The sequence below is a fragment of the Danio rerio genome, chromosome 2 (genome assembly GCF_049306965.1).
Source record: "Danio rerio strain Tuebingen ecotype United States chromosome 2, GRCz12tu, whole genome shotgun sequence".
NCBI lineage: Eukaryota > Metazoa > Chordata > Actinopteri > Cypriniformes > Danionidae > Danio > Danio rerio.
In genome coordinates, this window is record NC_133177.1 from 6,082,758 (window position 1) to 6,099,051 (window position 16,294).

The 16,294-nt window shown below is 37.1% G+C and overlaps 1 protein-coding gene across 3 annotated transcripts in view; it reads right to left on the bottom strand.

Moving 5' to 3' along the window:
- The window catches only part of nyap2b (neuronal tyrosine-phosphorylated phosphoinositide-3-kinase adaptor 2b), a 64,206-nt gene that overhangs the window by 35,208 nt on the left and 12,704 nt on the right, over window positions 1–16,294 (bottom strand). Inside the window, exons 2-3 of one of the 3 annotated variants that reach the window (XM_073922818.1) lie at window positions 9,294–9,613; window positions 1,623–1,828 (exon numbers count right to left, since the gene is read on the bottom strand). In XM_073922818.1, coding sequence (XP_073778919.1) covers window positions 1,623–1,801 — 179 coding nt within the window. In that variant the 5' untranslated portion in view covers window positions 1,802–1,828; window positions 9,294–9,613. Of the gene's footprint in view, window positions 1–1,622; window positions 1,829–9,293; window positions 9,785–16,294 lie in introns of those variants that run through there. The other 2 variants (XM_003197820.6, XM_009297225.4) reach the window with 2 other exon arrangements.

The following is a 16,294-nucleotide window of genomic DNA, read 5'->3' on the forward strand; positions in this document are numbered from 1 at the left end:
CATCAGAACGGCAGAGTCACTCGCTGTTTTCAAGAAACGACTAAAAACTCAACTATTTAGTCTCCACTTCCCTTCCTAATCTGCAATTGCCTCTCTGGATATACCACTAACTGTACTCAAAATAAATAAATAAAAATTTACTAATGCTTTCCTTCTTAGACTTTACAGACCTGAAACTTGCCTATAGCACTTATTCATTGTTGCTCTTATAGTTGTGTAAGTTGCTTCCTTGTCCTCATTTGCAAGTCGCTTTGGATAAAAGCGTCTGCTAAATGACTAAATGTAATGTAAATGTTCATTGGTTTATCAAATTCATTGCAGTCGTGACACACCAACATATCTGACCCAGTTCAGGCCCAGTTATATGAGTTATAAACTTGGCTGAGACTTGGCCCAAATATGGTCCATGTTTGGCCTTTTAACGAAAGCCAGATTGGTCCAATCATGTACCGTAATTCACTGTGTATGTGCATGTGGGCCAAGCAAAAGCTGATTGTGTGGGCCAGAGCTTCCCAGAGACATTTTGCCAAGTAGGTATAGTGCTTCAAAAAATCCTATGCAGGAGTGTATTACGATACACCATTTCTTGGAAGCACAACCTTACGTCATGTCAGAGCTGAAATAAATGCTTTTTAGGTAGTTGACGCTGGAGCCGAATGCCCAAACGAGGTCTCTAAGAGCATTTAGCTTTTACTGCGCTGAGAAGTCGGTGTCAAATGCAATCAATGCAATCCATGCCACCGGGTCTGGAGCGCCACTCAACTGCAAATTGCCCACTGACACGATTACAGCTATGTTAATGTTAGCAAGGCCACTAATCTGAAGTGTCAAAATGGCTACTTAATGCCTGCAATTACTTTCGCATGCCTGAAATGACATTAAGATGACTTTATTTAATAAGTAGCGTGAAACTGATACTGGATCAGTAATGTACAGTGCGGCGTTATCCATTTTGTGGGCGCCTGTTTAACTTTCTGAGCTGCTCCCAAAGACAAAAGACATTGCTGTGCAGGTTCAAGCCCCAATTATGTCAAAACTGAAAAATTAATCAGCTTCCACATGTAGATTGGGACACAGACTTTTCTGTCATTCAACACATGGACGGCATTATGCCATCGCCAGAAGGACTAAGTGTAAGGCAGCACCACGGGGAATCACGTTATGGTTTGTTTCCTTGTGTTGTTGTTTGTGAGAAGAGTGAGGGTATTTAAAGGGATAGTTCACGCCAAAAATAAAAATTCTGTAGCACTGTCGCTTCACAGTCAGAAGTTCGCTGGTTCGAGTCCCGGCCAGTTGGCATGTTCTCCCCGTGTTTGCATGGGTTTCCTCCAGGTTGCTCCGGTTTCCCCGACAGTCCAAAGACATGCGGTACAGGTGAATTGAATAAACTAAATTGGCCATAGCGTATGTGTGTGATTAAGAGTGCATGGGTGCTTCCCAGTATTGGAAGGGCAACCCATATGTTGGATAAATTGGTGGTTCATTCTGCTGTGGTGACCCCTGATGAATAAAGGGACTAATTAAATGAATAAATGATGAGGTAGCTTTCATTTTTGGGTGAACTATCCCTTTAAAGTGTGTCTTTATTTTGTGTCCTTGTTTACATTTGTCAAACCGCTTACCTTTTAATGGCTTCTTCCTGCTTTCGCTTCTTGTCGTTTTTCTCCTGAAAGTTAATCTTGCTTTTCTCATTCCACACTTGGTCGATGTTATGCGTGACCAATCTGTTATATGCTCTTAGTCCACAGTCTTCCACATACTGCATAAACATTAGCGAATCCTCCTCTTTAGAGCTAATCATTGCTCACAGGCATTCCAGCAGGGCATTCTGCAATGAGAAAAAACAATTGCATTAAAGTTACTACTGTGATCGTTTGAATTGTGGATTCAATCATTTTCCTACTGCTTAGTCTCTATTTCAGGGGTCGCCACGGTGGAATGAACCTCCAAATCATTCATTCATTCATTTTCCTTCAGGTTAGTCTCAATTTCAGGGGTCACCACAGCGGAATGAACCGCCAGCTCATTCATTCATTTTCCTTTGGTTTAGTCTCCCATTTCCGGGGTTGCCACGGTGGAATGAACCACCAACTCATTCATTCATTCATTTTTCTTTCGGTTTAGTGTCTATTTCAGGGGTCGCCACAGCGGAATGAACTGCCAACTCATTCATTCATTCATTTTTCTTTGGTTTAATCTCTATTTCAGGGGACGCCACAGTGGAATGAACCACCAACTCATTCATTCATTCATTTTCTTTTAGCTTAGTCTCAATTTCAGGGGTCACCAGAGCGGAATGAACCGCCAACTCATTCATTCATTAACTTTTCTTCAGTTTAGTCTCAATTTCAGAGGTCGCCACAGCGGAATGAACCACCAACTTATTCATTCATTAATTTTCTTTTAGTTTAGTCTCAATTTCAGGGGTCACCAGAGCGGAATGAACTGCCGACTCATTCATTCATTAACTTTTCTTCAGTTTAGTCTCAATTTCAGAGGTCGCCACAGCGGAATGAACCACCAACTTATTCATTCATTCTCCTTCGATTTTGTCTCTATTTCAGGGGTGGCCACAGCGGAATGAACCACCAACTCATTTATTCATTCATTTTCATTCCGTTTAGCGTCTATTTCAGGGGTTGCCACAGCGATATGAACCGCCAATTTATTTATTCATTCATTTGCCTTCATTTTAGACTTTATTTCATGGGGTCGTCACAGCAGAATAAACCGCCAACTCATTCATTCATTTTCCTTCAGTTTAGTCTCTATTTCAGAGGTCGCCACAGCGGAATGAACTGCCAACTTATTCATTCAGTCATTTTTCTTTGGTTTAGTCTCCCATTTCATGGGTTGCCACAGTGGAATGAACCACCAACTCATTCATTCATTTTCCTTTGGTTTAGTCTCTATTTCAGGGGTCGCCACAGCGGCATGAACCACTAGCTCATTCATAAATTCATTCATTTTCCTTCGTTTTAGTCTCTATTTTAGGGGTCGTCACAGCGGAATGAACCGACAACTCATTCATTAATTCATTTTCCTTCGGTTTAGTTTTTATTTCAGGGGTGACCACAGCGGAATGAACCACCAACTCATTCATTCAATTTCCTTCGGTTTAGTCTCTATTTCAGGGGTCGCCACAGCAGGATGAACCACCAACTTATTCATTCATTCTCCTCCGATTTTGTCTCTATTTCAAGGGTCGCCACAGAGGAATGAACAGCCAACTATTCCAGTATATGTTTTACGCAGCGGATGCCCTTCCAGCTGCAACCCAGTACTGGTAAACATCCATACACCTTCACATTCACACACACTCTCATACACTACGCCCAAAATTTCCCTATAGCGCATGTGTTTGGACTTGTGGGGTAAACCAGAGCACCCGGAGGAAACCTACACCAACACGGGCAGAACATGCTGAACTAAACACAGAAAGGCCAACTGGTCCAGCTTGGACTCAAACCAGCAACCTTCTTGCTGTGAGGCGACAGTGCTAACCGCTGATCCACCGTGCTGCCCCATGCAGAATTGTAGATTATATCTCATGTTAACGGGGTAGTTACTTTTGTCATCTACTTGTCTTGTCATCAACTGCTTGATCTTAGCTGGCACCCACTGACTTCCATATTCATTCGTTTTCCTTCGGCTTAGTCCCTTATTTATCAGGGGCCCCCACGGTGGAATGAACCGCCAGCTATTCCGGCATATGTTTTACAAAGCGAATGCCCTTCCAGCTGTAACCCAGTACTGGGAAGACTTCCATATTATAATTTTTTTCCACTATAGAAGTCACTGGGTGTAAGCAACCAACATTCTTCAAAATATCTTCTTTTTTGTTAATATAAAAAAACCCATGAAGGTTTACAACCACATGAAGGGGAATAAATGATTTTTATTTTTGGGTAAACTATCCCTTCAAGCAGTTATGGCATGGTGGTAATAATAATCATATGACGAGAATTGCTATATTCGCACAGCGGTGCTATTTTATTGAGTTATTGTGTAAATACGCATGGATTCTGGGTCAATGAGATTCTCCCACCATCAACAAACGCATAGAGAGAAGGAGCTGAGCTCTAAGCTTTAGGAGCGCATATTGTTTACTAGTTTGAGTAAGCTGTGGTAGTATTGTTTACAGCCTAGTTCTCATGAAAACAGGCAAGTGCATGTCTCATTCTGCATTATGAAGCATACAGTAGCAGGACACTGAGCTCTGAGCAACCCTTAATAACCATGTTTGTGCAAATGTGTGTGTGTTTACTTGTTTATATGATTACGCTGACTCAATTGTATAATGGCATGTGTATGGTCTTGGTGTACACTGTTGAGGGGGGGCAACACTTTACAATAACAGTACATGAGTAATGATGTATTCATATGTAAGCTAAACATAGGGATTAAGCTGAAAATAAAATGAATGAGTGAATGATGAGTTAATGTGTGAATAACGGCAACCTAAATTACTCATTAGGACATGGTTGTTTGTTAATTAATGTCTTGATTAGCACATTAGTTTATGCTTAATTTAACCATTATGAACTCATGTACAATTATATCATGACTTTACTTGGAGGGGCACATCACCTTTAATCTATTCTTAACTACTTATAAACTCTTAATGCACGTCCGTCTAGTTTGTTTACACTGAACAACAATTGAAAAGTGTTCTGGCAACATCAACTGTTTAAACGCAGAGTTCATTAGTGGTTAAGGATGAGTTAATGATGATGTGCCCCTCCAAGTAAAGTCATGGCGTAATTGTACATTAACATGTCATGTTGGTTACATTTAGCTTGAACTTAAATGTTATTTAATACATTAATTAACAACAAGTGCTAACAAGCAATTAGGATAGCCGTTATTCACTCATGTGACTCATGTTGTTAACGTTAATTCCTGATTAGCGCATGCCTTAACTCAGGGCTGCCCAAACATTTTCTTATGAACGGCCAAAATCCAAACTTGACTGAGGGCTTTGGGCCGAAGGTACATTAAAGTTTCCATGGGTAATCACCTAATTTATTTCTTAATATTTAAAAATAACTATAAAACACTGCTTTAAACATTAACGAATGCATTATATTTAAAAATAATAATGTTTAATGAGGTTATCACAGCAACAACATACACAATCCAATTTAATACAGTGGAGTTCAATGCTGAATACACTAAGCTGCACCCGCCTTTGCCTTGATTTGCTCGCTGATGTCTTGTGCATTGCCTGATATCTGTCGAGTGAGTTTACATTTTTTTTTTAAAACTTCCAAAACTAAAGAAAATACTAAACAAAAAACAAATGGTTACATTAGATTTGAAATGACGGTATTTGTCAAAGATATTCGCCCCATCCACCAACTCATCATTCTCTCTTCGTTCTACCTTCAAGGTATACCGCGGTTTGGGAAAGTCAAGGTTTTAAAACCGTCAAAATTTTCTGCAATACCGTTCCTAAGGTATGAGTAAGATTTTTTATTACCATTTTTTTGTTTGTTTTTTTAGGACAGCAGTATCTCCAGCAGAAAAGTCATCCAAAGATGCCATTTTAAATGGTAAAATTGTGAAACAAATGAAGACAGCAGAAGTCAAAAATGTATTTTAATTATTTAGCCTGACATGTTTACTGCTCCAAAATATTTTAAATGTTTCCCAAATTAAAATATATTGTGTATAAAGGGGAAAAAGTTTAGTTTTTTACCCAAACATTTAAAAAGAATACAATTTTTAAAGCAGTAATCTCAATATTGTGATACCGTTAAACCGTGATATTTATATCCAAGGTTATGATACTGTCAGAATCCTATAATGGCCCATGCCTAGTTTGAACATCTCTGCCTTATCTCATCATTAATTCATAATAAAGTAATGTTTAGTTTACATAATAATACATCATTATTCATGTAATGTTACTGTAAAATGTTAGGTGATGAGCTTTATAAGGACATGTATTGTGTCCTTGTAATTCAAAATGGTTAAACATTATATTTAACATTTGACATTCAAAATCTGCCGCATGTTTACTGTAAGGATTGGATTTAAGGGTAAGAATATAATAAGCATTTTTACAGTATAAAATAAAGTATGCATATGGAGAGTCCTCATGAACTACATATATAAGTACCTCACAAATCTATGTTTTAAATTCATATTTTTAATAGGAAGCTAAACACTATTATATTTGTGCATATACATTAGATTATTTAACAAAATAACTCACAATAATGGTTCAAAAATTAGTACACCAAAATTTATGTTACAGAAAAATATGAAATGCAAATTTTAAAAAGAGCAAAAATCCAGAGAAGCAAAAAATTAGTTGAAATTTTGTAGGTTGTAGTTTATTTTAGCAGTTTTTGCTTGAATTTAATTGTATTATCTTTGCATTTTTAAATATGTCTAGTGACTAAAATGTTATTTTGATAAATATATCTATTTAATAAATCTGTTTTGTTTAAATGCACCAAAATATATGATCTATATTCACTGGGAACTGGATAACAATATTAATTTTCAGTGTGCAAGCGTGTGTGTGCAAGCAATGTGCTCACAAGGACTATAAAATCATTTAGACATTGTGGGGACCAGCATGCACATTCAAAATAATGCTTACCCTAATGTTTCTGTGAGGGCTAGGTTTAGGTTTGGCCTAAAAGAATAAAGCCTGTTTAAAGAGCCAGCTGCATAAACATGCGTATATTTGTACCGGGTAATCTCTACATTAAGGGGACCAAATCTCCCTCTTTCCCAACTGGAATGGTAGGCTAAATCAAAGGTTAGAATGGGCCAACTTTGGCTCACGTGCCCTAGTTTGAACACTCTGCCTTAACTCATCATTAATTCATAATAAAGTAATGTTTAGTTTACATATTAATGCATTATTATTCATGTAATGTTACTGTAAAGTGTTAGGTGATGAGCTTTATAAGGACATGTATTGTGTCCTTGTAATTCAACATGATTAAAAATTATATTTAACATTTGACATTCAAAATCTGCCGCATGTTTACTGTAAGGATTGGATTCAAGGGTAAGAATATAATAAGCATTTTTACAGTATAAAATAAAGTATGCATATGGAGAGTCCTCATAAACTACATATATATGTACCTCACAAATCTATGTTTTAAATTCATATTTTTAATAGGAAGCTAAACACTATTATATTTGTGCATATAAATTAGATTATTTAACAAAATAACTCAAGAGAATGGTTCAAAGACTAGAACACCAAAATTTATGCTACAGAAAAATATTAAATGCAAATTTTAAAAAGACGAAAAATCAAGAGAAGCAAGTAAAATTGAAAAATTTTGTTGAAATTTTGTAGGTTGTAGATTATCAGTACTAAAGCCAAATCTGGAGCTAATCTAACAAAATAACTCAGGATAACGGTTCAAAAACTAGAACAACAATATTTATATATTATAGATAAATATTAAATACAAATTTTAAAAACCGGAAAACTCAAGAGAAGTAAAAAATTTGTTGAAATTTTGTAGGTTGTAGTTTATTTTTGCAGTTTTTGCTTGAATTTAATTGTATTATCTTTGCATTTTTAAATATGTCTGGTGACTAAAATGTTATTTTAATAAATATATCTATTTAATAAATCTGTTTTGTTTAAATGCACCAAAATAAATGATCTATATTCACCGAGAACTGGATAACAATATTAATTTTCAGTGTGCAAGCGTGTGTGTGCAAGCAATGTGCTCACAAGGACTATAAAATCATTTAGACATTGTGGGGACCAGCATGCACATTCAAAATAATGCTTACCCTAATGTTTCTGTGAGGGCTAGGTTTAGGTTTGGCCTAAAAGAATAAAGCCTGTTTAAAGAGCCAGCTGCATAAACATGCGTAGATGTGTACCTGGTAATCCCTACATTAAGGGGACCAAATCTCCACAGGCAGCATAACACTGGACATTTTTGACCTTATGGGGACCATTTTGATCCCCACTCGAAAAAACGGCTTAGCAATCAAGCGGAATTCAATTATTTGTCAAGAGGGTTATGTTATTATACATTTTGTACAGTAGCCTATATAAATCATGACGTCTATGAAACATGCAAATGTGCGCGTAAAATCTTCGTGATGCAGTAGTGTGTGGGTGTGTGATGTTTCGCAGTGTGTGCATCTGCAGGAGTGTTGGAGAAGGAAGAGGCAGCACTCTCTCTTATGTAGGTCAGTATTTTCAGAGTGCTCCAAGAATCTAGGCATGCTTGTTTACGTGTGAGGGGCAGTGTGTGTGAGTGAGGAGGGGGTTGGGGGGTTTAAAGGAGCCAGATGGGTAATGCACTGCCAGCTTAGAGACCCAGCGCTGTTGTCCAGCATCCTCTGCATCATGGCATCTCCTGATGACCTGCAACCTTGCAGCAGATACCCTTTCATATTCATAAGTATTCGTCCTGTTGCTTTTTTGAAACCTGTTCAACGTTGCATGACCTTAGTCACAAAATTGGCACTAAAATGTATTATTATTACTGTTGTTCTATAAATTACAGGTCTGGTCACCCAAAAGGTGTGCCTTGCAAATACATTAGTAGCCTTAAATATCTTTAAAACACATTTAAATGACTTTTTTAATTGATTATTGCACAGAATACTACAGCTAATATCACATTTCTTCCTTAAAGGGATAGTTCACCCAAAATTGAAAATCTACTCATTATTAAAATCTGACCCATTTAAACATGTTGAATGCTAAAGAAGTGTTTTGAAGCATGCTGGAAACCTGTAACCACTGACATCCGTAGTAGGAAAAGCAAATACTATGGATGTCAATGGTTACAGGTTTCCAGCATGCTTCAAAACATCTTCTTTTAGCCTCAATAGACCAAACCATAACTGAATGTTCCGTTTTGGGTGAACTGTCCCTTTAAGAAAGTGATGTTAGTAGGTATTCTGTAGTGATATAAGTAGTTCTGTGCAATACGTTTTGCTTTCATTTAGGTCATTTAAACGCGTTTTGAAGATATTTAGGGATATTTGCTCTATTTTAATTTAATTTAATACAATTTTAACCATTTGTTTTATTTGCAGGGCACACCTTTGGGTTTGTCTGTCCTTTCAAACTCCTCTATTCTGACTGTAGATTCTATTAAGTTACTGTAATTCCCTAAGCAGAGATGACCCTGTTTTTCAAAGAAATGTTCTAGAAAATTCACAGTACATTCATCAGATCTTCAAAGTAATGTAAAAGTCCCATGTATACTGTACTGTCGTATCAAACAACACATTAGAACCATGCATGAAATGTGCAAGAGGTCAGATAAAATTGTACTTACAGAAGAACTTCGTCCCTGCAGGCTACTGCGCCAACCAAATCAGATAGATCCATTTAGAGACCCTGGGACCAAAAACCCAACTGATATCCAGAGATCCCTTCTGCAGTGCCACCCGGAAAGACTCGGGCCATTGCAAAGTGATGCTACAGTTCGCAAAAGTTGTATTCCTGTGCATAAAATCAGGAGTCGACGCTACAACCTTCAGCACCTTCAGCATGCAACTCCAGCCCGATAGATGCTCTCTTCTTCATCTGTGCATGTTAAACGTGCACAATAATATCACCTGAGAAAAACCTCCTTCCAAAACTTCAATCCAAGTCCTGCACAAAAAAGAAAAACAAACAAAAGAAAAGCTCCTGAAATCTTGAATCAATCATGCACTCTTAGGAATTGATCTTCTTCTTTTGGTTGTTGTTGTTTTGGAAGGACGCACTTGCGTGTGGGCACCTCACGGCAACGCTGGTTCTCGGATGTAAGGCTCGTCTCTGAGTGGATGCCACAGCAGATTAACACGGGCTTCACGACACAAAGAACACGCCTCCACCCGCCTCCTCCTTCTTTTTTTTCCCCGCGCATAACACTCTTGCCACTCTCAGTACCAAGGACAGCTCTTCCGCAGCTATTGTTGATGGGTTGTAGTAAAAAAGGGGCCGGGGAAACACATGTCAGTCATGGCACTAGTGGGTGGGGTGGGTACGGGGTGTGAATCATTAGACCAGCCCCTTGGCTTTGCAACTGCGAGCACCACTCCCAGTGTCCTCAACCGGTAAACAACACAGTGTAAAAAGCCAACAGCCAAGCCCTAAAAGTCACACTTTGAAGTAACTTTAGATAGAGCTGAAGTCAAAGTCTTTACCATATATTTTCCAAACGATGTTAAAGACAGCAAGGAAGTTTTCACAGTATTTCCTATAATATTTTTTCTTCTAGAGAAAGTCTTATTTATTTTATTTCGGCTAGAATTAAAGCAGTTTTTAAGGAGTTTAAGGAGGTTTAATATTATGAGTCCTCTTAAGCTTATTTTGTTTTTCGACTGTCTACAGAACAAACCATCGTTGACTTGCCTGATTACCCTAACTTGCCTAGTTAACCTAAAAAACATCTAGTAAAATATTACGCTCTATCATCAAGGCAAAGATAAAAGAAGTGGAAAGGTCTCAAAAAGAGTGGGAAAATAGTAGAGCACATTATAGATTTGAGATTTGTTTGCAGGATTAGCGTGGTGCGCGGGAGCTCATTCAAAGGGATTGTTACCGTCGACACAAAGGGATGAGGGGCAGCGATCTGTTGTTTTGCTCAAGTATCCCCCCTCTCCCCCTCCCTCACTTTCGCCCACCCTGCCTCCCACAGTCTGTGACTGATCTATAGCATCCCTTAAAAAAAACCTGGAAACTGTGTCAAAGGCTGCATTTAGGATCACACCGTGCAAAATATTAGAGGTCATATAGGCTTTTGAAAGAAAGAAGCGTGAAACTGGAGTTAAACATCACTTAGGATGTGTTCGGCAAACACAAAAGAGAGTAGTTTATCTAATCAAAGAGCTAGCTTGACCTCTGACGTTAGCTTTGTGTTGAGGTCAGACTGTTTAAACTCTTTGAAGTAAGATCAATAGAATGCATTGTGCATTTGAGCAACTAATTCAAGAGAGCGTGCAAACAATCAAGTGTTTTGAGAAGTGTATTATACTTTGGCCGAGAGAGTTTATTGTGCTGCAATTTAAGAAAACACATGCAATATTAAAAAATGCACCAATAGCAATATCGGTTTGATAGCATATCTGTTGCAAATCTTCACAAGGCAAACAAAATAAAAAATAAAAAATGTGCTGAAAATTCTCATAACGCAAACAAATTAAGAAAACGTGCTGCAAATTCTCACAATGCAAATTAAATTTTTAAAAACGTGCTAAAAATTCTCACAATGCAATCAATTTTTTTTTATAAACTGCTACAAATTCTCATAACGCAAACAAGATAAGAAAACGTGCTGCAAATTATCTCAATGCAATCAAAAAATTTTTTAAAAGTGCTGCAAATTCTCACAATGCAATCAAAATGTAAAAAAAAAGTGCTGCAAACTCTCATAACGCAAACAAATTAAGAAAACGTGCTGCAAATTCTCACAATGCAAACAAAATAAAAATAAAAAGGGCGGCAAATTCTCATAACGCAAACAAATTAAGAAAACATGCTGCAAATTCTCATAATGCAATCAAAATAAAAAAAAGTGCTGCAAATTCTCATAACACAAACAAATTAAGAAAACGTGCTGCAAATTCTCACAATGCAAACAAAATAAAAAAAAGTGCTGCAAATTCTCATAACACAAACAAATTAAGAAAACGTGCTGCAAATTCTCACAATGCAATCAAAATTTTAAAAAAAGTGTGGCAAATTCTCATAACGCAAACAAATTAAGAAAACGTGCTGCAAATTCTCACAATGCAAACAAAATAAAAATAAAAAGGGCGGCAAATTCTCATAACGCAAACAAATTAAGAAAACATGCTGCAAATTCTCATAATGCAATCAAAAAATTTTTTAAAGTGCTGCAAATTCTCATAACGCAAACAAATTAAGAAAACGTGCTGCAAATTCTCACAATGCAATCAAAATTTTAAAAAAAGTGTGGCAAATTCTCATAACGCAAACAAATTAAGAAAACGTGCTGCAAATTCTCACAATGCAATAAAAAAAATTTTTAAAAGTGCTGCAAATTCTCATAACGCAAACAAATTAAGAAAACGTGCTGCAAATTCTCACAATGCAAACAAAATTTTAAAAAAGTGTGGCAAATTCTCATAACGCAAACAAATTAAGAAAACGTGCTGCAAATTCTCACAATGCAATAAAAAATTGTTTTAAAAGTGCTGCAAATTCTCATAACGTAAACAAATTAAGAAAACGTGCCGCAAATTCTCACAATGCAATCAAAATTTTAAAAAAGTGCTGCAAATTCTCATAACGCAAACAAAATAAGAAAATGTGCTGCAAATTAACTCAATGCAATCAAAAAATTTTAAAAAGTGTGGCAAATTCTCACAATTCAATCAAATTTTTTTTTTAAAGTGCTGCAAATTCTCACAATGCAATCAAAATTTTAAAAAAGTGCTGCAAATTCTCATAACGCAAACAAATTAAGAAAACGTGCTGCAAATTCTCACAATGCAATCAAAAATTTTTAAAACGTGCTGCAAATTCTCTCAATGCAAACAAATTAAGAAAACGAGCTGCAAATTCTTACAATGCAAACTTGTTAAGAAAACATGCTGCAAGTTCTCATAATGCAAACAAATTTAAAAAATACTACTGCAAACACACTTGCTAACGTAAAACGTTACGGACCTGGCTATTTAGGTTATGGGCTGCGTCCGAAATTGCATACTTCCATACTATATAGTATACTAAAAACAGTATGCGAGCTGAGTAGTATGTTTAACTTCATAGAATTCGAAAAACAGTATGCGAAATGTACCTACTACTGTACTTCTGGCAAGATGAAGTGTGCATCCGAAGGACCCTACGCTATCCCATGATGCACTGCGAGAGAATTCATGAATGGGAGTGAAGAGACGCAACATTATTTGATGTTGATTTTTTTTTTTTTGTTTTTAGGTGGCGTTGAAAAGTAACCAAAATGGGATGTTTGTCTGATTTTGGACATTGACGTCGACCTGACATTGGGTTCTGACATCAACCTGATTTTCATTTCCGAATACGAAAAAATGTAAACAAATATTTTGAACTCATTGAGCAAAAGCTGAACAACGAGATCATACGATTTCATACAAATTTGCCACTAAATCAAAAAGTTTCAAATTGATGTGGTAAAGATGCATGAAAATTTATAATTTTTAAAAGGAGGCGTGTCACCCAACCCCACCCCCAAACACAACCGTCATTGGGGGATGAGCAAATCAGACCAATAAGATGGTACAATTTCATACAAATTAGCCACTAAATTAAAAAAGTTACGAATTGCCGTGAGATAGCATTGGTAAAGATGTATGAAAATGTTTATTTTTTTAAAAGGAGGCATGGTACCCAACCTGACCCCTAGACACAACTATCATTTTGGCATGAGCAAATCATCCTAAATTGTACCATTGAGATCGTACGATTTAATATGAATTAGCCACTAAATCAAAATGTTTCTAATTGCTGTGAGATAGCATTGGTAAAGACGTACGAAAATGTGTGATTTACAAAAGGAGGCATGTCACCCAACCCCAACCCTTAAACACAACCGCCATTGGGGGATGAGCAAATCATACCACTAAATCAAAGCATTACAAATTGCTGTGAGATATCGTTGGTAAAGACATTAGAAAATGTATGGTTTTAAAATTAGTCATGGCAGCCAACCCCACCCCCAAACACAAACGCCATTGGGGGATAAGCAAATCATTAAGATTGTACGATTTCATACAAATTAGCCACTATATCAAACAGTTATGAATTGTTGTGAGATAGCGTTGATAAAGACGTATGAAAATGTATGATTTTTAAAAGGAGGCATGGCACCCAACCCCACCCCCAAACCCAACTGTCAATGGGGATAAGCAAATCATACAAATTTGTACCAATAAGATTGTACGATTTCATACGAATTAGCCACTAAATTAAAAAAGTTACGAATTGCTGTGAGATATCGTTGGTAAAGACGTACAAAAATGTATGGTTTTTAAAAGGAGGCCTGGCACTCAACCCCACCCCCAAACACAACCGCCATTGGGGGATAAGCAAATCATTAAGATTGTACGATTTCACACAAATTAGCCACTATATCAAACAGTTATGAATTGTTGTGAGATAGCGTTGGTAAAGACATATGAAAATGTATGATTTTTAAAAGGAGGCATGGCACCCAACCACACCGCTAAACACTACCATCATTGGGGGATGAGCAAATCATACTAAATTGTACCAATGAGATCGTACAATTTCATACGAATTAGCCACTAAATCAAAAAAGTTACGGATTGCCAGCATTGGTAAAGACGTACAAAAATGTCAGTATTTTTAAAAGGAGACTTGGCAACCACCCCACCCCCAAAGCCAACCGTCATTGGGGGGATAAGCAAATCATACTAAATTGTACCAATGACATTGAACGCTTTCATACAAATTAGCTACTAAATCAAAACATTACAAATTGTGTGAGATAACGTTGGTAAAGACGTACAAAAATGTATGGTTTTTAAAAGGAGGCATGGCACCCAACTCTACCCCCACCCCCACCCCCAAACCCAACCATCATTGGGGGATAAGCAAATCATACTAAATTGTACCAATGACATTGAACGCTTTCATACAAATTAGCTACTAAATCAAAACATTACAAATTGTGTGAGATAACGTTGGTAAAGACGTACAAAAATGTATGGTTTTTAAAAGGAGGCATGGCACCCAACTCTACCCCCACCCCCAAACCCAACCATCATTGGGGGATAAGCAAATCATACTAAATTGTACCAACGAGATTGTACGATTTCATACGAATTAGCCACTAATTTAAAACGTTTCGAATTGCTGTGAGATATCGTTAGTAAAGACATTAGAAAATGTATGGTTTTAAAATTAGGCATGGCACCCAACCCCACCCCCAAACCCAACTGTCAATGGGGATAAGCAAATCATACAAATTTGTACCAATAAGATTGTACGATTTCATACGAATTAGCCACTAAATCAAAAAGTTACGAATTGCTGTGAGATATCGTTGGTAAAGACGTACAAAAATGTATGGTTTTTAAAAGGAGGCCTGGCACTCAACCCCACCCCCAAACACAACCGCCATTGGGGGATAAGCAAATCATTAAGATTGTACGATTTCATACAAATTAGCCACTATATCAAACAGTTATGAATTGTTGTGAGATAGCGTTGATAAAGACGTATGAAAATGTATGATTTTTAAAAGGAGGCATGGCACCCAACCACACCGCTAAACATTACCATCATTGGGGGATGAGCAAATCATACTAAATTGTACCAATGACATTGAACGCTTTCATACAAATTAGCTACTAAATCAAAACATTACAAATTGTGTGAGATAACGTTGGTAAAAACGTACAAAAATGTATGGTTTTTAAAAGGAGGCATGGCACCCAACTCTACCCCCACCCCCAAACCCAACCATCATTGGGGGATAAGCAAATCATACTAAATTGTACCAATGAGATTGTACGATTTCATACGAATTAGCCACTAATTTAAAACGTTTCGAATTGCTGTGAGATATCGTTAGTAAAGACATTAGAAAATGTATGGTTTTAAAATTAGGCATGGCACCCAAACTCACCCCCAAACCCAACTGTCAATGGGGATAAGCAAATCATACAAATTTGTACCAATAAGATTGTACGATTTCATACGAATTAGCCACTAAATCAAAAAAGTTACGAATTGCTGTGAGATATCGTTGGTAAAGACGTACAAAAATGTATGGTTTTTAAAAGGAGGCCTGGCACTCAACCCCACCCCTAAACCCAACCGTCATTGGGGGATAAGCAAACTGTACTAAACTGTACCAATGAGATTGTACGATTTCATTCGAATTAGCCACTAAATCAAAAAGTGACGAGTTGCCATTCGATTGTGTTGGTAAAGACATGCTAAAAGCAGATTTAATTTTAATTAATATTTGAGGTTTTGGTAAAGAATAAGGTCATGTAGTGGTGGGCTGCATGGTTTTATCACTCTGGGATGGGAAGAGGTGAGAATGCAGCAGGTCAGTAGATTAGAAAAGGCCATTTTAAAGATGACAGGCTCTCATTAAAGTTTCAGTACATCTTATTTCCACATCCGTGCTTCAGCAACCAAAGTGGGCCACCAGTCTGCTGCTTTAACCTTGATTAGACCTGAAATTCTTGTACACACACACTATGTATGTGGTTTATGGTTGTGTTCAATCCCCATAACTCTACTCGTAAACACAACCCTTGTTAAAAAAAGAAAATAAACCCTCTGGGGCATCCTGAACATATTTTTTAAGCT